At 34.0% G+C, this 26,269-nt stretch overlaps 3 protein-coding genes across 4 annotated transcripts; all 3 read left to right on the top strand.

The window, feature by feature from the left end:
• Positions 1–3,303: 3,303 nt before the first annotated feature.
• On the top strand, positions 3,304–4,210 carry LOC125186161 (CASP-like protein 1F1). The gene is made up of 3 exons (XM_048082498.2): positions 3,304–3,522; positions 3,610–3,733; positions 3,824–4,210. The coding sequence occupies exons 1-3, from the start codon at positions 3,353–3,355 to the stop codon at positions 4,043–4,045; spliced, it is 516 nt and encodes a 171-aa protein (XP_047938455.1). The 5' UTR covers positions 3,304–3,352; the 3' UTR covers positions 4,046–4,210.
• Positions 4,211–16,131: 11,921 nt separating this feature from the next.
• On the top strand, positions 16,132–19,377 carry LOC125190468 (uncharacterized). 2 transcript variants are annotated; one of them, XR_016130623.1, is made up of 6 exons: positions 16,132–16,292; positions 17,196–17,416; positions 18,206–18,304; positions 18,403–18,511; positions 18,589–18,778; positions 19,045–19,377. XR_016130623.1 is itself a non-coding variant. In XM_048087787.2 (6 exons), exons 1-6 carry the CDS (start codon positions 17,232–17,234, stop codon positions 19,156–19,158), a joined length of 585 nt encoding a protein of 194 aa, XP_047943744.1. In that variant the 5' UTR covers positions 16,132–17,231; the 3' UTR covers positions 19,159–19,377. The 2 variants fall into 2 exon arrangements, 1 of the variants encoding a protein (XP_047943744.1); XM_048087787.2 differs by having other exon boundaries at positions 16,132–17,416; positions 18,589–18,660; positions 18,773–18,778.
• A 1,192-nt stretch (positions 19,378–20,569) lies between these two features.
• Positions 20,570–24,903, top strand: LOC125190196 (long chain base biosynthesis protein 2a-like). The gene is made up of 12 exons (XM_048087419.2): positions 20,570–20,847; positions 20,955–21,020; positions 21,474–21,562; positions 21,801–21,946; positions 22,023–22,147; positions 22,225–22,318; positions 22,419–22,582; positions 22,911–23,072; positions 23,477–23,603; positions 23,700–23,866; positions 24,133–24,240; positions 24,507–24,903. Exons 1-12 carry the CDS (start codon positions 20,722–20,724, stop codon positions 24,600–24,602), a joined length of 1,470 nt encoding a protein of 489 aa, XP_047943376.1. The 5' UTR covers positions 20,570–20,721; the 3' UTR covers positions 24,603–24,903.
• Positions 24,904–26,269: the final 1,366 nt, after the last annotated feature.

Genomic DNA, 26,269 nt, shown 5'->3' with positions numbered 1-26,269 from the left:
ATTGGATTTTTATGTGGAAATAGAGAGGAATGAGAAGAGAGAGTTCTCATGTTGAATAGCCTCTCATCTTAATGTGAAGTCTTCCAGCTTTAAGGTTAATTAGCAAATGTATAGTTATTCTTTTGAGAGTTATATTAAGTAAAATGGGGGCTATAATTATTAATAAGTTTTATGAATTTTGATATAGTATGATTTCATAATAATTGATATTTTTTTAAGTTGATCAATAATGGTTTTTCATCTATGATGATGACTCAAACGCCCTACTTATTGGGTAGAAGAGAAACGTCTTACAAACTAAATGCACTCCATCGTCGTAATAATTGACATCCTTGTTGTTATGGCATTTCCATAATTATTTGAACATCACCATATAATTACGAGTTAAGACAAACCTAATTTCACATCTCATATGTCAGTGTCAGGGAGAGCAAAAAACAGCTTGCTCGGACCAACTACACTAATTAACTTAGGTAATCACTTAACTAATTTCGGATAGATTCACACATGTTCTTGATGTTTGGTTTTATATTTTGGATTTCATCCACATTTATATATATAGGGATCGGAGATAACATCGATGATGATAAAACATTGATCTTCTTCGAATAAAATAGAAACATTCAACAACAAAATGAAACATTGACATAAGAAAGCATTATTGTACATTATAGAAATGCATTATTCGTATTTCGTAATTTTTACACGATTATTGTTATTATAAGTAACTCTTATGCATATATATACATATTTATATGAATCTAGAATGAAATTATAAATATTAAATACTAATGTGCAATCGGATGAAAGGAGACAGCTTTGATGAGAAGACCATCCAAACATTTAAGTCCCCGATTTACGTCTATAAATTGTACTACTCCTATTATTTCTTTGTCCATATTTTATACCACCTCCGTCCCATAAAATATGTGTATTTTCCATTTTCATCCGTCTCATAAAAATATGTGCATTTCATTTTTGAAAAGTTATGCTATCAATTTAATCTTAATTCTCGTGTCATATCCATTGTTCATATTTTTGTGGGACGGAGGGAGTATTACTAACATGAAACTTATTTCGCTATTGATGTATAAATAAACAGTCTAAAGATAAGAAATAACATTACTAGTTTTTTTGTAACAACCCTAAATATATACTTCCTCCGTCCCGCTTTAGAAGTCCCGATTGAGATAAATTAATAAAAAATACCTACAAAGTGTTAAAAGTGGGTCCCAACATCCACTAAACTAATAATAAAGTGTTAAAAGTGGGTCCCAACATCCACTACAATATTTATTTATTGGATACTCAATTAAAAGTGGATCCCAACATCCACTACAATATTTATTTATAACACACTCAGACACTTTTTTCTTAAAATATGTGCCCGATAATAATATTGAGATAAGTGGCAAAATATTGAATCTCATTTCTCTAATTTGTTAAATGAAAAATAATAATACTACGTACTATAATAAAAGAAAATATTGACAAACTAATTTATTTTGATGCCTCGAGGCTCTGGCCAGCCATGAGAGCCAATAAGACTTTATGTAATGGGACATTAAGAGCAAATAAAAGGAAGCAAGACAGGCTCATAAGCCTAACATTTTAATTAGTACTAGTAGTTATTAAATGCACGACAATTACTTGGTTTGATTTAATTACCACAAAAATGTTCGAAAGTAGATTGATAGCAATATTTTGTCCTATTTAGGTAAATATAATTTTGGAATGAAAGGGTAGTGTAAAATAAATTATTTAACATTCCTTTTGGAATTAATTTTATATGATTTTTTTTTTCAAAATTAATCACGTCCATTCACTCCAATTCAATAACCGGTAGTATTTTTTTTTCTTAATTGTTGTCTCGCTTTAGGATGAAATTGATCCTCTAATGTATAAAACTAAGACCTACTCCTATTATAAGATTTAAGATTAAAAAAAAAAATGAAAGCACATATATCAAATAACACGAATATCATCACAACCATTTTGTAATGTTATTACATATTATAAGGATATTAGTATTGTATTTTAAAAAAATTTAAATACAATTATATAAAATTAAAAATAATCACTTTCCCTTTCATTAAAAATATCTTAAAACATTAAATTCAATGTAACTCTCTCGATTTAAACTAGTGGAGTATTTTTTTTTCACAAAATATAAGATTCTAACAAAAACCAAATTGAATATGTTCACATGAATTTTTTTTCCGCATGGTTATTATGGAATGTGATCCAAATAGGTGTGAAAGACGTCTCGTATTGATAATTTTGTATCGGTACAATAATAGTATTTTTTTTTATTATAATACTAATCAATGGACTCCACAACTTAACCACGGAAAACTAATGACGACAACCCACGTGATATTAACGGCAAAAACTTGCGTGCATTGATATATAAGGTACATTTATCTTAATCTAATTAAATTTAAAAAATCTTTATTATAATTAGTAATTATAATTATAATTTTGATTATTTTTTGCATTGACATATAAATTTTATTTACAAATTACAAATGAACTATTTTTTGAATTAAAATCTTTCTATAATTTTCACGTCAAAACTTAAGCTAGTAATTAAAAGGATATCAACGACGTCGATGAGTAAATTTTTGAATATTAAACCTTGCTAAACACATACCACCACAAGCATTAAAAAAAAGGTTAATTTCGAACTAACTTTCTAAAATCAGTATGAAAGTTTGAGAGACAAGTAACGAGACCCTTAAAGGTTTTGGGCTTACACCATTGGCGATATTAATGCCATAAATACATTGAATTTGTTGTGAAATTATTTTTACTTTTAAGGATAAAAAATTTCATCACGTAATGTGTAAGTTGGTGATGCGTGTTCAAATCAAAATCAAATCATTTTCAAGTTACACATAATTGGTTACTATAGTCACATCGTTTCGATGGCACATAAGTACATAATACTTTCAAAAAGTTAGATAATTAAAATGTAATCTTTTTTTTCTCTTTATTCTTGTTCCGAAAAATTTACTCTTTAAATAATTTAAATATTTATAATCCAAGTCAAGATACATTATATGTAATTAGTATTGAAACAAAATTGGGTCTATAAATTTTGGCTAGGTAGGTTACTAGGTTGAAACATTCATACTTCTTATATATCCACAGAAAAAATACAACAAATTCCATTCCATTTCTTCCATTTTTTCTGTTCCAATAATTAATCCCCCAATATCTCTAATTTTAATTAGTACATATCTCCAAATTACCAACCCAATTAAGTGCTATATAAATACACCCCATAGTTTCCATTTCTTTCTTCATCCAGAGAGAAACAATATATATACATTAATACATAGTATTTATAATGGCAAACTCCATAGCATCTTCAAAATCTCACAAAATTCAAATATTGCTCAGAATTTTGGCCATTGCAACAACTCTCTCTGCAGCATGTATTATGATCACTAACAAGCAAGTGAAGGTCGTCTACGGCATCCAAGTCGACGCCCGATACTCCTATTCTCCGGCTTTCAAGTATTATTCAAACCCAGTATACCAACTATACTATAGTATTTTTTATAAAAATATTCCATTTTGTTATATGACATTATTATATTTCAGGTTTTATGCATTTGCAAATATCGTTGCATCTGCATTGGCAATCTTGTCACTGATTGTGGTGTTATTGATGGGGAGAAAGGCCGTGCACTCGGCTCACTACTTCGGCTTGTTCCTCCATGACTTGGTACACTTAAACAACGTCGTTTTAATTATACTATAGTAAATATTAATTTCACCATTTATATAACATTTTTAATTACCTTATTTTCATCAGATTGTTACGGTATTGTTGATGGCCGGATTAGGGGCGGCGATGGGGATTGCGTATGTGGGGAAATATGGAAACTCACGCTCCGGTTGGATGCCGATTTGTGACCATTTTGGGAAATTTTGCAACAGAGGAGTTGTTTCTGTAGTTCTTGGATTTATGGGATTTTTTGTTTATTTATTCCTCACTATCATCTCCGCCAACCAATCAAGGAAAATCCCAGCTTGAATTTCATACTCTTTTCTATACATATGTAAGCTTTATTTATTACTCCACTAATTTGCATTTGTGAGAATATGTACGTTGTGTGATCAATTTATTGTGGTTTAATTTGGGCAGATAATCCAATTCGTTGTATGATTCATAATTAATAAAATTGCTGTTTTCTATTAATTGTTTTTGTCGAACTGGAATTTCAGTTACGCTGAAAACCACATGAAACTAGAATATCTCATTCTGTTAATGCAAGTTACGTCAACTCATCTACTATTAGTTTTAATATCTATCGTTTCATACTCCACATGCATCCACACGTGTGTAGCGATGCAGTAAATAAAATACGAATTTAAATTAAGATACAAATTGCATTGACGGGCGCCAATTGCCACTTTATATAGTAAACAAATTAAATGTCACAATATTGTTTTATTGTGACATTAATTATTATTTTTATTTGATTTTGACTTGAGATAATTGCAAAAAGTTGAATAGTTATGATTATAATATTTTAATTTCAAAAGTTATAAGATTGACATATGTCAATTGAAATTTGAAAGTTATAATTTAAATAATAAATACTCCCTCCGTCCGTCATTAGGAGTCTCATTTCTTGGTGGCACGAATTTTAAGAAATGTTAAAAAAAATGAATGGAAAAAAGTTAGTGGAACAGAGGTTCCACTTGTATATATTAGTTTTAAATGAAATGTGAGTGGAATGAGTTAGTGGAAGGTGGGATCCTATTACCACCTACGGTAAAAGTGAACCGAGACTCTTATTTGTGGACGGACTAAAATGGAAAACAGAACTCCTATTCGCGGGCTGACGGAGTATCCCTTTAAAATAAGAAGAAGAGTTTTATTTGTTTTGGTCTTGTTAATAGACGGAAAAGGTTGCTATCAATGTGGTTTTGGGGGAATGAAAAAAAATTGTGGGTTGTGCATTAAGTGTAATAGACAAATTCAGGATGCAATTAATTGGCAACATGGTTTGTGCAATATACAATTATGAATCCGATATACATCGCTTTAAAGTTACACCTAAAGTTACACCTTAGCAACAACTAAACGCTGACAACAAGCTAGTCGATCCATCGTTTCGAAAACCATGAGGAACCAAATAATGTTTTTGTCATCGTTAAATAAAGCCTACTATAAAAATCAGATTATGTTTTATAAAATAATCAGCAGTAGATCTGGTTTACGACTTTGAGATGGAAGCATGATAATATTTCGCATTTAATAATACAATTACCAAAATCCCACTTAATAATCGATCTAACAAATTACTCCATATATCTTTATTAATTTCTAATATGAAAAACTAGTAGTACTTCATATATAAATATAAGTACGTAATTTTTAAAGACACGATAAACATATAACATAATTTCTAGTAGTATAAGTTATTAAATGCACATACAATCATCATCAGCAAAAATATTTACACAAAAAATGTGTAACATCGTACCAATATCTAAATCCAAATCCATATTTTTAAACTTTTTTTTATATATATTTGGTCATGTGTAATTGATATTTACCCATCTTTCAAATTCAAGTCTCACTAAAGATTTTTGGAACGCTTAGAAGCTCGATAAAGTGGAAAAGAGTTTTGGCATTGTGGAAGTCAAACACTCTTTACAAATTTGTCCTGATTAAGGCAATTCTAAACTTTCGATAGCCTATTTAGATTACCAGATAATATGACAATACATGGAGTATTATCTAATTATCTATTTATAGGGGGTGCTTAATGTCCTAGAAGGTTATTTAGAAATCAATTGATCAAGGTGGGCTTAGGCCATGAATCACATATAATTACACTAGACCAACCATTGGAACCGAATACTATCTTTTGTGCAATTATTCTTTGCCCACTAGACATTATATATAGTGGATTGGAATATAGAAAAATAAATTTAACGCATATCATTTTAACATGCTATGAAATGGATTCATACCAAAATATTTGATGTATAACTATGGCTCCATTGTACCATATGGCTCCATTTGGTACACGGAATTGGAATTGAATTGGAATTGGAATTCTATAGAATTGAATTGGAAGTAATTCCAAATCCTTTGTTTGGTATAGTTAAAGAATTGATAAAGAATTGTAATTCAATTCCAATTCCTTTGTTTGGTGTAATTATGGAATTGATATAGAATTGTATTATAATTTCAAATATTTTATTTAATATCTCAAATAATTGATATTGACTTAGAACTGGTACGCACACACAACACCAAGTAGCAAATCAAACTGAAACTTATGTAATTAAGCTAGAATATGCGTAGTAAACTCCAAATAAAGCGTTCACACAACATGTTTGATAGAGCTTCCAACTTTGTATTTTCTCCTTCGTTGGAGAATAGTTGAAAAATAAACAGAAAGTTACAAATAACTATTGATGCATAAGTGTTTGTTAAACACATCTACAAAAGTCAAAACTAGCCTTAGACATTGAGAAGCTCAACTCGATTCCTCCTTGTCTTGCCTTACAAATATTAACTGCTCCATATAAGTATGTATGAATGCATTCATACTTAACTGCCATCCCCCATTCATAATCTGCACCATTTATATTCATCAAGTTTTTATGATTCTGCAATCCTAACCAACCTCACTTATCAAGTTGCACTTTTAGCCACTTGTATTTCATCTCTACTGGTATTCCAACAAATGTATGGAATAATATGCTATCGTGCATCATCAAATCCAGAGCCTTAATCATATGCATCTCATCTAATTCAATTGTCTTCAATGCTGCTAAAATTTCTTGGGGGTCCATCATTTTCTGTTGCACCATAAGAGGTTCCTGATATAAATCAAGTGACTCATTGTAGAAAAACAGAAATATGAGTAAGGAACTGTTCATTTTCAGAAGATAAACATCAAACTTATGCTAGCAAGACAACCAAATAATCCAAAATTCCATCAATAATCAATTAATTCAGTTGAATGAACACAAACCCAAGCTGCAAAAACCATTAATCCAACTAAAAACTAAACTCATAACTTCTGAATTCCATTACAAGATAAAAATATCAAAAATCAAAACTCAATTTATCCAAAACACTCAAAGTAGATTAATGAAATCATAAAGACATAAACTTACCTTTAATCTTTCATTCCACACATTTTCGTCATGAACCATAAGTCTACCCGCTGTGTAATCCCACGTGATTGGGTTGCCAGAATTGCATGATACTAATAGTGAATACAAGATATCATAGTGTTTCTCCCAAGTCTTTTAAGTGAGCTTGTATATTGTTTTTATCAACTTTGATATTCAGATTTACCATAAGCGCGTGTATAGCAGCCGTCCAAGAGGTAGACTTCCAAGCAAATTTTCAATCTAGCTTGTTTCCTTGATTCATGTGTTCAATGAAACAAGCTCCGTGTGAGGACTTTATCCATCTCAATAGTCCAAGTGATATATTTTGATTTTTCTTTTGCTTGTGAATCAGAGGCCATCTACAACAATTAAGAAAGTAATAAAAAAGATATTGGAATGAGTCAGAATCACAAGTTGGGCAGCAAACATAGCTAAATATCCATGCCAAATGCTAATTTCAAAATCTTCCCATACAAATTCAATCCTCAATTCCTCATAATTAATTTAACTAAATTTCATAACTATTCTATGAATTTTCCCAATAAATAACAATAGCTAAGAGAGTTTTTATGAATAAAAATAGGAAACGAGGAATGTAAGTAAGAATAAGAATCCTCAAGAGTTTTTATGAACAGAGCCCAGAAAAGTACACTTTCGTGGAGTTTGCAATCAAGAAGGTGATCAAGAGGAAGAAGACAACGGAGATGGCTTGTAACTACAATCAATATGAAAAAAAATTTGACAGATCTTAAAAAATAGAAATTTGAAAAAATTGGCAAAACTGAAACAAAATCAAGCACAAACACAATAAGAATAACAAATTTTTGATGACTAATAATACCTGATCGATTGTTGTTAGATGAAGAAAGCTCTCCAGAGAGGGGAGGGTTTCCGTCGCAGAGAGAGAGAGGGGGGAGGAGAGGGAGAGAGGAAGCGAGAATGTTGTTTGACCCGTTTTTTGTTTTTGACCCAGTTAGGATCCGCGCTTTTTCAATTTGACCCGTAGAATTGAGATGTTGGATTTGGAATTCTTCATCTAAAATTTTGGAATTGAAATTATGGAATTCAAAATTTTGGAATTACAATTCAATTCCAAATCTACATATATTTCTAATACTAAACAACAAATTTGGAATTCAAGCCTCCAATTCCAATTCCATGAGTTGAATTCTGATTACCAAACACAGCCTAACAGTGGTCCAAACCATCAAATTGGCAAGAAAAAGGTCCAAGATACAAAACTAACAGTCAAAACCTGTCAACGAAAAGCAAAGTAGTATCACTCTAATTTATTAGATAAAAATTTTATTTAATACTCCAATAAAGTTCATATATGGGTTGTTATTTGAAACAATTGAAAACAATAATTAAAACTATTAAGTATGCCTACTAGGAAATTTTGTTGAAATGGTTGCATCGTTGGTGTCATTTGGTTCAAAAGAAATCATAATTGCATATGTTTACATGGCACAACAAATGGAATATGTAAATATCCATTGTATTTTCAGCACATAATAAATCATACTGTATCACAACTGGATATTATGTTTCATTCGTACTGAAGTATGATTCATTGCTGTGCGGAATTATGTCAAATCGGTACTGAAATACTCCCTCCATCCATGATTAAGAGTCCCATTTTTAAATGATGCGGGTTTTAAGAAATGTTAAGAAAAGTGAATGGAAGAAAGTTAGTGGAATAAGGGTCTCACTTGTATATATTAGTTTTAAATGATATGCGAGTGGAATGAGTTAGTGGAATGTGGGGTCTCTTTACCATTTATGGTAATTATGAACCGGGACTCTTATTTAATAGGAAAGCAGGGGATACATGAATAACGCACAAAGAGAAGCTAAGCTTAGAATATCAATATTTGATTTCATTGAATTGACTGATCATTCGTGAAGTTACAGGTGCAATACACCTCAATCCTACATATATAGTGAAGCTTAGAACATACTAGAATATGGACACATATGCCCGACAATGTTCTGCAAGCAACAAACAAGAGAGAGAACAAAGATCTGAGCAGCTGATGAGCTGTCTCTTGAGTTAGCTCTTATCCAAATTGGTTCTTTCTTTCATCAGAATGTCTTTCCAGCTGGGAATGATTTTGCCACGTTTCATACTAGAATCAGACGTGGCTTCCACATGGTTTGCATCCTCCTCAGCAAGATTATCATTTAGCATACACAGGTTAACACCTCCCCTCAATTCAAGGGAGGCTAGGGAACAGACGCGGAGCTTGTTGCGGAGCCTCGCGAAGAATTGGTGACTCAGAGGTTTTGTTAGAATATCTGCAACTTGGTCGAGGGATGGAACATGTCGAAGGTCTAGTTGATTAGCTGCAACCTTATCTCGAACAAAATGAAGATCAAGTTCAATGTGTTTGGTCCGAGAATGAAGGACTGGATTTGATGCCAATGCTATGGTGCTTAAATTATCAATCCAAATAACAGGGGAAGCCTTAGGATGTCGACCCAATTCGGATAGCAATGACTGAATCCAAGTGATTTCAGAAACAAGAAGAGCCAAGCTGCGATATTCCGCCTCGGTGCTGGACCTCGATACTACTTTCTGCTTTTTAGCACACCAAGAAATTAGGTTGTCACCATAGTACACACAGTAACCTGAGGTTGAGCGGCGATCATCAACGTCAGAGGCCCAATCAGAATCAGAAAAACCAGAAAGAGTGGATGAAGAAGCAGTTATATGAATCCCTAAATCAGTTGAGCCAACTAGATAGCGAAGGATCCGCTTGACAGCTTTCCAATGGTGGTCCAAAGGACAAGACATGAACTGACTAACTTTGTTGACGGAGTAACTCAATTCTGGCCTCGTGAGCCCCAACAACACTACGATATAGTTTTCCATCAACTGTTGGTTCACCTTCAAATTTGCTCAGCTTAAGATCAGAAACCATAGGAGTAGGGGAAGTATTGGCAGCCTCCATCTTCACCTTCTTTAGAATCTCCTTGATATAGGAAGCTTGAGATAAGTGAAGGCCCTGAGAGGTTTTAGATACTTCGATACCCAGAAAATGTTTAACCTCTCCAAGATCTTTGAGAGCAAATTGGTTATGAAGTTGGTTGATCACACGCTGAATGCCAGAGGGGGAATTTCCAGTAATAAGCATATCGTCCACATACAACAACAAATAGATAGTTTCAGATTTTGAGTTGAGGAAGAACAATGAGTTATCTGCCTTGGACTGAATAAAACCAAGATTCAAGAGTGCTGAACGAATGGTGATAAACCAAGCTCGCGATGCCTGCTTGAGACCATATATGGCTTTAGAAAGTTTTCAAACCATACCTGGAGCACCCTGCTCAAATCCAGGAGGCTGACGCATATATATTTCCTCTTTCAGATCCCCATTCAAGAATGCGTTGTTAACATCAAGATGGCGTATAGACCAGCCAGATGAAACAGCCATGCTCAACATGATTCGTATAGTGATAGGCTTCACTACAGGGCTAAAAGTTTCAGTAAAATCAAAGCCAACTTCTTGAGAAAAGCCTTGGGCAACCAACCTAGCTTTGTGCCTAGCCACTGATCCGTCAGCATGTTTCTTAATCCGAAAAATCCATGTACAACCAATGAGATTCTTTCCGGGAGGAAGAAAAGTGAGTGTCCAAGTCTTATTTCTCAATAAAGCAAGAAACTCATCAGTCATAGCACATCTCCACACGGGAATAGCAATTGCAAACTTAGGTGGATGAGGGATGATTAGATGGAGCTCATCAGGCTTGATGGAGGAATGAGAATGGGTTTTGGCAGTGAGTGCTTTAGGTTTGTAGATGCCTCGCTGAGCCCTGGTTACCATATGGTGTTGTCTGACTAGGGCAGGAGGGGGGGAATGAGTAGGTGAATGAGAGAGAATAGGAATGGCAGGAGAAGATGAAGTACCAACAGGAGAGGATGAAGTATCAGCAGAGGAAGCAGGTTCTGTGATCAAAGGTAAAATAGGAGTGTTGATGGTTGGAGTGGAATTGGTAGAATTTTGATTATTGTAAGCATCATCAGTGGAAATAGGAAGAGAAGAGGGATAAGAAACTGATTGAGGAATGCTAGGAGCATGATCAGTGGGTGTAGGAGTGGAAGTGAGAGGAACTTGGTGGATATGTGAAGAGACCTGAGATTGAAAGGCAGGATAGATTTATGAGGAAAAATAGATTCATCAAAAACTAAATCCCTTGTAATTATGACTTTTCCATTACCTAAAAGTGCTTTGTAACCTTTATGAGATGAGCTATAACCTATGAAGGTGGCAGAAGCAGACCTAAACTCAAGTTTGGACTTGTTGAGAGGTCTAAGGTGTGGATAACATAAACAGCCAAATGTTTTCAGATCATGATAGTTAGGCAAGGATTTGTAGAGCTTTTCATATGGTGAGGAGTCATTGATGATGGGAGAGGGAAGCCTATTGATGAGATAAACAGCAGTTGCAAAAGAATCATCCCAAAAATAGGAAAGAAGACCAGACTGATCGAGGAGAGCAAGACCCATCTCAACAATGTGTCTGTGCTTCTTTTCAGCCATGCCGTTCTGTTGCGGTGTGTAGGGACAAGAAACACGATGATGAATACCTTCTTGAGTGAGAAATGAAGTAAGGCCCCTATATTCTCCACCCCAGTCACTTTGAAGTGATTTTATTTTGGAACCAAACTGAGTTTCAACAAATGATTTGAAATGTTTGAATACAGCAGTAAGCTCATCCTTAGTTTTGAGGAGATAGAACCAAGTGAAACGACTAAATTGATCAACAAAATTGACATAATATCTAAAGCCATTTCTAGATGTGACAGGAGCCGGACCCCATAGATCCGAGTGAATAAGTTCCAGCGGTGATGAGTAAATGGTATCAGATGGTGAATATGGTAACTTATGACTTTTGGAGACACAACAAGAGTGGCAAAGATTGTCATTTTTCATTGAATAATGAGGGATATTACACTTTAGCAAGATCTTTTTTACAGTGGGTAAGGCACAATGGCCAAGTCTTCTATGCCAAAGATCTAGACTAGAGGAAATATTACAAGAAGCACTAAAACTGGATGGCTGAGAAATTGAACAGACATTGGATGAAGAATCCTTGATTGAAGAAGCTTTGATTGAATCAGGAACGATAAGATCAAATTTGTGCAGAAGGATCTTGTAAAGACCATTTTCAAGGGTGCCCTGCAGAATGACCTCCTTGGATTCCTGGTCCTTCACAAGGCAATAGGTAGGATGAAATTCAAAAAACACATGGTTATCCTTAGCAAAGTGAGAAACACTAAGGATATTTTTGGAAATATTAGGCACATGAAGAAGATTTTTGAGAAGAAAAAGGCTAGATGATGAGTTGTGAGAAGAACTATAGACTGATGAGTTACCAATATGAGCAATTTTAACTCCAGAATTATCACCAAGATGTAGAGCAGTACCTCCATGAAATTCCGATGCAGTGTTGAGGTTGGCAAGATCATTGGAGATGTGATGGGTAGCCCCAGAGTCTGGGTACCAAGAGGATGAGTTATCAGTGGTGAACTCAGATGGAGAGTAATAATTAGGAGCACCTCTGGTGTGAGCAACATTGGCTGAAGGAGTCATAGAGCTTCATGGTGGAGGCTGGTGTGAGTGTTGAGGTGGGGGTCGTTGCTGAAAATTCTGCGATGGCATGAAGGATTGTTCAAAACGATACCAGCATCTTTCAGAAGTATGGCCAGGTTTTTGACATAACTGACATATAAGTCTGCCTCTCCCTCTGAAGTTTCTGCCTCTGCCCCTAAAGCCACCAAAACCAGCTCCTCGACCACCTTCATTCCTTGACTGTGGAGGGTGGTTGTCCCTCTTTATTCCAGAGGTATGAGTCAGATTTGCTGAAGGAGCTGAACCATCAACATTGGTTTTTGAAAATTTGGGGTTATCATCCTCCAATCTAGCTTCAAAGCTGAGAAGTAAGGTTGAAGCATCCTGCACACTCCAAGTGTCAGTTCTAGCAGTAATCATAACAATAACTGGGTCATAATCATGACTTAGGCCTCCAAGGATATAGAGAATTTGATCCTCCTCCGGCACACTGCAACCCGAAGCAGCTAGTACATCACAGATGCCTTTAACTTTGTTGAGATAATCACTCATTGAAAGAGTGTCCTTTTTGATAGCCTGAAGTTGAGACTTGTGTTGCATTACTTTGGCTCTGCATTGGTTTGCAAAATTTGTCTCCAGAGCTTTCCAAATCTGATGAGTGGTATTTAGACCTACCATGAGAACCATGATGTTCTCAGTAAGAGAAGATTGGATCCAACTAGCAAGCAGTTGATCTTGCCTGCGCCAAGCGAGATAGGCTGGATTCGGTCTGGACGAGCCTCCTGCTCCTTCAATCATTTTAGGAGGTATGACTTGATCCTCCATAAGATATGACTCAAGCTCATAACCCCTAATGGTGGTCATGATTTATTGTTTCCAGACAAGAAAATTGGTGCCATTGAGCTTAATAGCTATAGGATGGCTTTGAGATAAGAAAGGGACAGTGGTGTAGGCTGAATCAGCACCACTTCCATTAGTATTTGAAGAGTTCTCTGCTTCAGCCATTTTTGCAGAAAGAAACGATCAAAGAAAAGAAAAGCAAGAGGCTACAGAACCTAGGATTAACCTAGGCTCTGATACCATAATAGGAAAGCAGGGGATACATGAATAAAGCACAAAGAGAAGCTAAGCTTAGAATATCAATATTTGATTTCATTGAATTGACTGATCATTCGTGAAGTTACAGGTGCAATACACCTCAATCCTACATATATAGTGAAGCTTAGAACATACTAGAATATGGACACATATGCCCGACAATGTTCTGCAAGCAACAAACAAGAGAGAGAACAAAGATCTGAGCAGCTGATGAGCTGTCTCTTGAGTTAGCTCTTATCCAAATTGATTCTTTCTTTCATCAGAATGTCTTTCCAGCTGGGAATGATTTTGCCACGTTTCATACTAGAATCAGACGTGGCTTCCACATGGTTTGCATCCTCCTCAGCAAGATTATCATTTAGCATACACAGGTTAACATTATTCGTGGACGGACCAAAATGGAAAAACGAGACTCTTATTCGTGGACGGAGGGAGTATAATTCATTGTTGCGGTGAAATTTATTTTAAATTGTTGATGATGCCAATTCGTTTTTAGCAAGGAAGGAGAGGGAGACAAAAGACGATAATTGAATTTTACCAAAATTTACTTTATGTTGTTGTATCAACAGTTCAACACAAACTATATTGTTGTAAGTATTTCAAATCACTGGGTTAATCTCGCATATCGATTTTTCCAATCATACTGTCCAAATTTGATCTCGATTATTACTCCATATAAAATGGTGATATCGCACCTAATACAACCCTATATACATTCACTTTTTCGATCATACGGTTCAAATTTGATCTTGGTTATGACATAAAAGGGGATATCGCACCTAATACAACCCTACATATATTGATCTCACATTGTTGACATTGTAAGTTGGCAACAAAAAGATTTAAAGTGAGAACATTTCCAAGCATCGCATGCGAAGTAGGAAAGATGCAAAATGGCAAGTGCCATATAGTTTCAACTTTTGCATAAAGAAGCTTGGAATACTGTTAAAAAATTCATAAAGATGTTATCCCAAATACTACTTGGCAATACCTCATCAATTCAAGCCTAAAAGTATAATCATGCAGTCAAACCAAAGATAATGAATAAATCATTATTGAAAAGATGTTATCTTATTAAGAAATCATTCTTAAAAATAATTCAAAGTTATTAGACCTAATTTTGTTTTTGAATTATATTTAAATTTAAAATCTTTTGACTTTGTCGCTATTTTCACTTTAAATGATTTACAAATCAATCATTATATTCTAGTCAAACCAGAACCAAATCAGCGCTTGACAATTCGGTCATACTAGAATATTTTCAAGTAATTGTGACATTTGTGTTTTTTCTTATCTGATTGTGTTTTCAGTAATGAATTATTCTTATATACACAGAGTTTTCAATATTTTCCTATCTTCTAATTATTCTTATATACACAGTTTTCGATTTGGGATTGGTTCATAGCTAATATGGTTTAGGCTCTAGTCCATTTCATGCGAGCATGAAATAAATAAATAAATATTTTCTATATTATGTATAAGGTCAACTTAGAATATGCTTATCTGAAGTATTTCGTCTTTACAAAACAGTGGGAATATTTAATTAGATGGTCCATACAATGATAGAATGTTGAATTGATATAGCTGTTCGATAAGGAATACTCATATTTCATGTGCGGGTATATTAAGTGTGTGCATATTTTCAAATAAGAATAATAAGTGTTATGGATTAATTGTACTTAATTTTAGGTTTAGTAGTGTGCAAATTTAACATATGGTACTATATGGTAGTGATAAAATGCAAACTCATATATTATACAAACTCTAAACTTTTCAACATAGTGTCAACACAGTATAAAATTTCAATATTTTGGTGTCAACACACAATGTCAACATGGTGTCTAACTTTGTCACTGTGTTGATATTTTATGTTTCTGTTATTTTGTCATTTATTGATATTTTTTAACAGTCCAGATCATAGTTTGGAGTTTGTACAATATTTAGAGTTTATATTTGATCACATTCTTAGTACTATATGTTTAAATTTTGCGGGAATAAAGTTACTATAAATGAATCACGATTTTTTCCTAAATAGCCCACAAATAAAAGCATGAAATTACTAGCACATAAAGATGTGAATGATTTCTATATTCTGGAACCACTAAGATGCAACTGAATTATCAAGAAAGAAAAGAGTGACAAAGATTTGAAGGAAAGTCAACTGATCACATAGCTGGCTTATTCACCCATGCACAATCCATTTAGAATCTCATCTCTGTCACCTTTTCCGATCTCCACATTTTTGTATATATATGGGGGTATTCTTAGTGAGAAATTGTAAGAGGAAAACTTAAGAGATTATACAGGAAGAGAGGCCTTGTATGAAGATGAAGAGCCTTATTTGGTAGCCAAGGATGACTTGCCTAAATCTAATTTATGGCTTCTTAATTATCAAAAGTTAAGAGCCCTAATTAGGGTTTTTAGGCGTCATCCGAAGCTAGCCGAATAGGTTCTTATCTTTCATGTAAGACCTCATCTTTCATGTATGTAATCCTTTTTTTAAGATCATAAAATTGTCTTGTATATACGGTACAAAGTAGCAATTGGTTGTTTTATTCTTTAATTTATGACTTCTTTTTTTTGCAAAGCAATTGGTTCGTTTTATTCTTTAAATTCATGAAAATTACTATATATCATGTTATCATGCTTTTGTTTGATTGATGCAATTTAGCCAGATTATTGACTTGGTCATAATCAACTAAGATGTCCACTTTTAGAGCAAAACTTACATGTTCATTGATGTGGAAGAAATATATACTCCATTTTCAAATACCGTTTTCAAAATAATTGCTCCATCTATCCTACTGAAACATTTTTTTCGCACTTATTTTAAGAAAATGATATTAATAAATAGTTAAAGTGAAGAGAAAGTAATATAATATAAAAAGGACTCTCATCTATGTTATTATTTCTTTTTTCCTTTATTTTTTTCTATTTTAACTATTTATTACATCCAATAACAAATTTAATGCACAGGTAACTGAATCCACTTTTAGTGTATTTTGTTGTGAATAAATCACCTATAGATTAACATATTATGAGTATATTAGTCATGTCATTTCGTCCATTAATTAGCATTCATTGAGGATTGACCTTGTTTCACAAAGGGATAGAAATACTTAATCGAATTAACCAACAAATTTAATACAAATTTCCCAAAATAACAAAATCTCGCCTAGCACCTAATGCTTTAATTTATTAAATTAATAAAATTAATACACCAAGATCACGTAGAGAACTACTGGGCCATTCAGGCCCATAGTTACAGTATTGGGCTTGGTCCATTTCAAACGATATAAAATAGAAAATGGACTTGATGCCGACCTGTCCGTACAAGTCTGACGACTGACAGTGAAATCTCCCTCAGAAAAACGAAGGAATACAGTTTGAAATTGAAGAATCAATGGCGAACTATTTCACGTCTCCGATCGTGGCCGTCGCATGCGCGATCTCAATTCTTTGTTTAACTTTAGCGGAATCTGCAAATTCACCGTTTATCGTGGCTCATAAAAGAGTTTCTCGCACGAAGGTGAATTCGGATTTGGAGCGGTTATCCGTCTCCGTCGACATTTATAACGCTGGATCCGAGTAATCCCCTCTTCTCTCACTTGCCTTTCTTCTAAGAGTTTGTGTATGAACGTGCGCTCATTTTTTTTTTCAATTTGGTGATTGATTGCTGAAATTGCGCCTGTTTTAGCATTTCTTGTTGCTGATCCTTTTGTTATATACTCTGTAAATTTTCTAATCTTTGTTTGTTTATATGATGGATTTATAAGCTGCATTTTTATTGCTGTTGAATTTGTTTTTCTTATTTTGGTGAATCTAGATTCTAGACGACGTTAGTTTGCATTCGAAACTGTTATAAATGCTGTTGATATAATGAAAAAGAAGAGATAAAGATGTTATCGAAAATCAAATCAATAGTTGCTCTTATACTTTGTTTCCAAAATTCACAAAATTAATCTTTGGCTAAGAGAATTCGGAAAAAAAGAATTGGATCTTGAGAAAATCTTATTTATGCAAATCAATTGATCATGTTAAGTTACTTTTAATTTTTTATTTACTTCTCAAATTTCATCATTTCGACATGGATTTTGGCAACCTGAATGTATTCCCTTACTCATTAATTGGTTTGAGGTGTATGTGTATCCTTTATGTTTACAATTTCGTCATAGCTCATTAGTTAGATGATGCAGTTTTGCTGCTTGACACTCCAAGAACAATGTCCAACCTAATAAAATCTCCAGTTGTTTTGTTTGTAAAGATTAGGGATATTTTGTTCTTACAATAACCAGAAATTTGTTGAGCCTTATGATGTACACCTGATTGAGACATTGAATCATCTAGAAAATAATAGGATGTGTAACATTGATGCAGACCTGCCTATGATGTTGCACTCTATGATGATAATTGGGCTGAAGAGGTTTTCGACACAGTCATTGGAAATACATCCAAGACTTGGGAAAAGCTTGATGTGTAAGTCTCTAACGTGTAGAACTTACTGCATATGTCAACAGTTTATTCGTCAAACTTTTCTTTTTACTGATTCGAGGGTTGTTTCCATTTTATCTCAGTGGTTCCCTTGTGTCTCATTCATTTGAATTGGAGTCGAAGGTGAAAACGGTGTACTATGGGACGCCTGCTTTGATCACTTACCGTGTTCCCACAAAGTCGAAACTACAGGTATGCTCTCTTCAAAATTGAATTTATCAGAAACAGTTCTTGTAAAGGTTTGTTTGATCTGATTATTTTTTACACAGGAAGCGTATTCAACTCCTATTCTACCATTGAGGATTCTATCTGAATCAGCTGCTGAGAACAAATTTCAAATTGTAATGAAGCTTTATTTTTCAATACACTATCGTTGGTGATTTCCTATGATACTAACTTGGTTTTTATCTTCTTATGTATCATCATCATTTTGGGATGTGCTAATGCTTTCAGGCAAAGGTAACAACTTTCTTTCCTCATACTAATTCAAATACATCTTGGAGGATTGTTGATATATGCCTATTAGACAAATTTTAGAAGCAATGTGCTCTCGAATACATTACACGGATATTGGTTTTACATGTCATGTGCTAAGCATATCTTTCTTGATAGTGAATATGTCGGCATTAGAGCTTTAAATTTTCTACCATTTTCATAATTTTGGAAAATTGCAGCCTATACTTCAACATTTCCTTCTTTTGATCTTGTTGTATCCATGTGTGCAGATGCTGTTGGCGAAATACGGTTCACTAATTTCAGTGGTGCTTATCGTCACCATTTTCGCGAACATCATCACATCTCCAACAAAAGCCAGTGCTGGGAGGAAGAAGAAACACTGACTTGCCCACATTATATTCTGACTTTTTCAAAGGCACAGAATCTTTAGATCGGTTATACTTTTAAGAGGTATAGGGGTGGCCACATTGAGTTAGGGGTGATATTTATAAACAAGTAAATCTTAACATTTACGAATTTTTTCACCGGCAATATTGATCATTTGGTAAGACAAGAGATATTCATTGGTGTTGTGTTATATGCATGAAACTGAATCTTATTTACTTCTCCATCAGCTCGATCTGTTATGTTATGGAGTATATATATAATGGTGTACTAAGAAAAATAATTTTAAATTGTCACATCAGTGCCATGTCAAAATTGATAGAACTTCAATACTAGTAGGAGTACTACTTAGTACTGTAATAAAAATATAAATTTTTTTTAAAAAAAGCAATCGTCCAATAATAAGAACTGATTCGGGAAGTTTTGAATTACAACCGGCCCACTTCTTGTCTGTTTCGGCCCAAACCTTGGGAAGCAATTTATGCATATGGTCTCTTTCCCCTTTTTTCATTTTTATGGGCTAATCTTATAACCCCATGAAGAGAGAAATACCAAGCCATTAATTCGATTCAAATATAAAATGAATCATAGTAGTATTAATTTTCTCAAATTTAAATTCTTAACGGCTCTTAAACTAATTGTATGGAGTATTAAATTCTTGCTAACTATTTCTAGACTTCTCCAGAGATTTAGTTTGTTTTCTTTTTCATATTTGAAAAACACATACTATATACGGAGTAGTTGTTTTTCTTTTTAAGATAGTACAATACAATACATGTATCATATTTTATTAATAAACTAAATATTATAAACAGTTACAGCAATTCGCACATGATTAGGTTAAAAGTTAACCTAATTATTGAGAAAAATAATTACACAAAATCATGTGTTTTTGAATCCACAAATTGGCATTCATCTTAAAAGCCAATTTTGAAACATTCTACTACAAACTTTGAAAATAATCTTATAAATCACAAACTTTGAAAAGTGTTCAATTTTTCCACCTTGACCCGAATAGAAAAGTTTTAGCAGACTATGATCCTACAATAGGTAGCCGTAAAATCCATGTGACTTAGTCTGAATTATAAATAAAACGAAATCGTTTCAACGCCCTAATTTTTGAATTCAATGTTGAATAATATGTGTCATAAAATATGCCTCGTATATCTTTTTGTGATTTTTAATACTATTTTCATAGCTTTTGAAAAATATCCGAATTAATAAAAATCTCAATATTTAAAACTATTAAGCCTCTGTCAATGCAATTGAAAAGTAGTATAGATTATTCAGAGGAAGAACAATCTATGATTTTGAATACTTTAAACATAAATAAAAAGAAAAAGAATCCAAAATTGACTAAAAAATAGTAGTATCAGAAAATGGGTAAACCCAAAACCAGAAAAAATAGGAAATTTAGAAAATGAGTGCAAAAGAGGTAAGGTCAGAACCGATCTCCTCACAATACTTTTCTCTTTCCATTGAGATCTCATCCAAAAGGGGACTCCGATCCTCTTCTCCTTTCCACGCCGCGGGACCAGATCGCCGCCGCCGCGGATTGCAAGATGATCACAATCCCTTACATCACCGCCCTTACCACATACTTCAGCTACGGCCTCCTCTTCGCATTCGGCCAGCTCCGCGATTTCTTCCGCAAAATTTTCGACTGGTGGTCTAAGAGCAGCCTTCAGGTATTCCTACTCTACACTCAACCATTTCAGCGATTTGTATTGTATGCATCAAATACATGTTTCTCTCTCGGATATGACGTGTCCTTCCTGGATTTTGATTGTGGAAGGGCTACGCGCCAATCTGCTTGGGGCTTGAGGACTTCTATGTTCGGAGATTGTATCTACGGATTCAGGTTCTCTCCACATGTCTCTCTGTGTCTGTGTATTATGTACTAGTATCTGAAATTAGAATCAGGATTAATTTTCTATTTGGTTTTTGGTGATCTATAGTGACACACATCTTGACCTTGTGAGTAATGCTACTTCTACAGGGTTTTTGTTTTTACTTTCACTTTGGCTTAGATATTTCTATTTCTCTTAAATGCAAATGCCTTGTCCGAACTAGATTTTGACGTTCTCCTTCAATGGAGAATGCTAGAATGTTTCATTGCAAACCGGTGAAAAATAAGAGTAGAGTCTATATGAAGTGTAAACTAGTAACAAGGTTAATAGTACATGACAGTTTATCTCCATCAATTGGAGTTGATATTCGCAAAAAAAACGATTTTGTTATTGGTGTAGAATATGAATGTTTTTAAGACATCATCAGAAGTTCAAAGCAGTGGTAATATTCTTGTAATTTGCAGGATTGCTTTAATAGACCAATATCAAGCTCTCCTGATGCTTGGTTTGATTTGGTGGAGCGTGTTTCGAATGACAACAACAAAACTTTAAAGTAAGTATATGTTTGATGGTGTTACAAACTATGGCCTTTTCTATTTCTATTTCCATAATTTTATTTTAGAAAATCTATCCTTAATACAACAACAATTGGCATCAACTTGTTATGGCACCATATGGAGGTTAAATTAAAGAAAATCAATTACATGGAGTATATTTTTGAAACATGATTTCTGCATGTAAAAGCTACTTTATTTTGTACAGCCATTCTGAGTAGAAACTAATTTATGCAGGCGAACCACAAAAGTGAAAAGATGTCTGAACCTAGGATCTTATAACTATTTGGGGTTTGCGGCAGCAGACGAATACTGCACGCCACGCGCAATTGAGACATTGAAGAATTTTGCCCCTAGCTCATGCAGTGCACGGGTTGATGGAGGTAAATTAATTTATTAGATATACTGTGACTTATATTGCTCTTAACATTTATATTGACATGTAACTTACGTGATCAGGCACTACCACATTGCATGTTGAATTAGAGAAGTGTGTAGCTAATTTTTTGGGAAAGGAAGCTGCTATAGTTTTTGGCATGGGTTATGCCACAAATTCTGCCATTCTTCCTGTACTAATGGGGAAGGTACGCCAGTTTGTTGAACTGGTATAATTTGATGGTTCTTGATTATCAATGGCATTTATTTTATTTCAAATTTACAGGGACGTCTGATTATCAGTGACTCTCTGAATCATAACTCTATTGTTAATGGTGCTCGTGGATCTGGAGCCACTATACGGGTTTTTCAGCATAATAGTATGTCTAGAATTCCTCATTTTTTCCTCTAAACTGAAATATCTGGAAATATTATTGAATAACTTTTAGTGGTATTTTTTTTTCATCATCCTTCCTTTAGCACCGTCTCATTTGGAGAAAGTTCTTAGAGAACAAATTGCTGAGGGACAGCCAAGAACCCACAGACCTTGGAAGAAGATAATGGTCGTAGTGGAAGGAATCTACAGCATGGAAGGTGAACTGTGCCAGCTCCCTGAGATTGTTGCCATATGCAAGAAATACAAGGCAATTATCTAAGCAAGCCAGCTTCTTCTCTTTGTTCAATAATCACCAATCTTTTATTTCAACTTAATATGTTTTGATTCAAATGATGTCTGGTCCTTCAGAGTTGTGAACGACCTGTTTGTATTAGAATCATTCTAATTTGGTATTACGGTAACTTAAATAAGGTTTCTTTTTTCTTCTTAAGAAAGAAATTCGAAACTTCAATTTCACAGGCATGCTAGTATGCTACATTGGAACTCGTTTTTTTTTTTTTCTGTTTCCTAAACTGCCTTTTCTCTGCATATCCATATCTAACCTCTTCTATTCATGTGATTTTGCTTTGTAACAGGCATACGTTTATCTAGATGAGGCACACAGCATTGGAGCTGTTGGAAAAACTGGAAGGGGCGTCTGTGAGCTGTTAGGTGTTGATACTGCAGATGTAGATATTATGATGGGAACTTTCACAAAATCATTTGGATCATGTGGTGGCTATATTGCAGGATCTAAGGTGCTTTCCATTATAACATAACAGTTTTTCTATGATGTGGCTGCGTATTTAAATCTTAAACATCATAGTTGAGAGCTAGCAATTTTGTTCAGGCTTCTGACTATGTACAAATGTATAACATATGATAATATAAAATTCTTGCTTTATAAGTGCCTTTCCCTTTTGTTTTCAGATATATATTTGGTTTATTTGGTTATAATCTCTTGATTTTGTGTAAAGTTTCCTTGTACTGGGGATATTCAGTAATGATTTCCAAAATCACTGTCATTTCATAATTGCCTGAACTTATTCTTATAAAGAGAAGGAACCCTTAAGTTATACTCCATATGTTATGCATACCATCATAGTGAACTCTGTTATCATTGTTGTGACCAAATTGTACACATTGTTGTTGTTTTCTGCAGGAACTTATTCAATACTTGAAGTATACTTGCCCTGCTCATCTTTATGCCACCTCAATATCGCCACCTGCTGCGGAGCAGATCATTTCTTCCATTAAGGTTGTTAATGGCGAAGATGGCTCCAGTAGAGGTGGAATTCAATCTCCCTTTAGTTGCTTGGATAACTGTAATGTGTCACTGCTCTCTATTACCTGATTGTGACCTGATCGAGCATTGTTTTTGACAGGGGCTCAAAAACTTGCCAAGATACGGGAGAATAGCAACTTTTTCAGATCCGAATTGCAGAAAATGGGTTTTGAGGTTCTGGGTGATAATGATTCTCCTGTGATGCCCATTATGCTCTATAATCCAGCAAAAATTCCTGCATTTTCACGAGAGTGCCTGAAAAGAAATGTAAGCCTTTTGATTTTTTCAGCTTTAGTGTTTCCCTGAACCATTTATAAACATTGGTAACCTTTCTCGTAAAATTCCTAGGACACAATAAATATAGATATTTTCTTTCTAATAGATCACATTTTCCAGTACAATTTTCTTCCAAACTATCCAAAAGCTGGCAAAATATTCCCTGCATTTGCTTTGAGTTTGTTTAGTTTCACAAGCAAGCTCTTAGATGGTTTATTTCTAATGTATTTTCTTTAATATGTTTTTCCACCATGTAGGTGGCTGTTGTGACTGTTGCATTTCCCGCCACACCTTTGCTTCTGGCACGTGCGCGCATTTGCATCTCTGCTGCTCATTCAAGGGAAGACCTTGTTAAAGCTTTGGAGGTGAGTCTTTCAACTCCCAACGTTTAGTAGTTGATGGGAAACCACTATATACTCAATTTTGCTCTTTCCTTTCTCGTGTTTCCTCATTCCTGTTTCTTTCAGCTACCAATGTTTAGTAGTTGATGGGAAACCATGCTTTTCATGTACTTCATGCCCAAATATTTCGTGTCTGTGATTGGATTTATTATTTGACTTCTCTAATTTAGTGGCTATACATCAAATGTCGTGGTTCCTAATTCATACTACCCACTTGGATTTGCTATCAGGTAATCAGTGAAGTAGGCGACATGGTAGGTATAAAATACTTCCCTGCTGAGCCAGAGAAACAGCAGCTGGAAGGAGACAGGGTTAAGCTGGAATGATAAGAAATCTTCCATTTTCTGTTAGTTTCCTTGGTGTCATTTACTACGTGATTTTGTTACTAGAGATAGGTGATTTCCTACGGCATGTGACCTGTAAGTTTTATTTCAATTTTGTGTACATAAAGGTGTATGTGATTTTGTTACTAGAGATAGGATAAGTGTGCTAAGTACTACTCTTTTGTATCAGAAACCTACAGCTCTCTTTGTTTAATTATCTACATGTATAGCCTTACTTCTGGAAATTGTTTGATAGTACTTGCTGTCTGAAAATCAGTATTTCTTAATGTAGCAATTTTTGGTATGTCAACAATGTTCTGACATTTGTTAACATTTTTCCGCTATCCTTAATCCCATAATATTGTGTTAGAATGAAATAAATTTTTCAACACAAACAAGATGAAGCTCTGTTATCTGGATTTCCTGAGAATTCTGGTTTGCCATTAATCTTGGTAATTGCTTTTTGTTTGATTTCGTATCCTTTCCTCAATTGTGGTTTTGCTGGCTATTACAGAGATGGAGGTAACGTCTCAAAAGGGTACTGCATCATAGTGCTCGTATTAAAAGGGGTATAAAATGGGCTACCAAACGTAAAATCAAAATTGAGAACAATGCAATGCCGTAGTTACATTTTATTTATTCTGAGAAATGAAAAATATATATTTGTGGCCTTATCGGTTATGACTTATGAGTGAGAATAATACTCCTTTCATTCTTTGTTTTTTTAGGGACTTTCCAAGATAGAAGTTATTCCTTTTTTTTTTTTCAAATATTAATATTTTTAATATTTCTTATTCTATTTTCTTTGTACTTAATTTTTTCTCCATTTGGAAAATTTATAAAATGAAAAGAATAAAATAAGAGAGTGAGAATAAAATAGAAATTAAATTATTTCCATTTTTAACAATCGGTTATCTTGGTTGGTTGGGACAAAAGTGCATCATTTTTGGTAGAGTAAGAATAAAATAGAGATTAGAGTATCCTTTAGTAATCGTTTATCTTGATTGAGGCAAAAGTAGATCATCTTTGGTAGGATGAATATATAATTTATATATATATAATATTTTAATCAAAATCAGCAAAATACTCTTGATGCGTATTTTAGAGTATCTGATTCAGTTCACACAAGATATCAAGTTTAATTAATTAGCTCTAATAATACTACGATACTGCAAGATTACAGCGTCATTAGTAGTATTTCAAGTGTCGATCCACAGGGAGGTAGAAGATTGTTTAAAACTTAAAAACTTAAAAAGATGTAGCATAAAGATTTGATTTTTGGTTTTGAAAGATGTTGACAAAATAAAGCTACAAGTTAACTAAAGAAAGACTATTCAAACGGGAAAATATGTCACTACAAATTGCTCACTAGGCTTGTATTTTTACACCTTTAACAAAGAAATATATGAAGGGATTAAAACATCAACCTAATCACATACACTGAACATGTACATGATGAGTAGTTCACAATTAGCTGAACACATAACCGATGAACTAATTTTCAATGTTTATAAACTCCTGCGGAAGCGCTGGGATATATAAACATCTACTATGATCACCTACTTAATCCACTATCAAATTATCCTCTGAACGATTCTAATTCGATAGCATACCAACAATCAATCACTCATAAACTACGTTAAAGAGACAATAGCAAAGGAAAGAACAAC

The sequence above is a fragment of the Salvia hispanica genome, chromosome 5 (assembly GCF_029641045.1).
Source record: "Salvia hispanica isolate PSC_SH4W2 chromosome 5, Shi_PSC_v1, whole genome shotgun sequence".
NCBI lineage: Eukaryota > Viridiplantae > Streptophyta > Magnoliopsida > Lamiales > Lamiaceae > Salvia > Salvia hispanica.
Note: the sequence above shows the minus strand (reverse complement) of the source record. Positions and strands in the feature narration are given on the sequence as shown.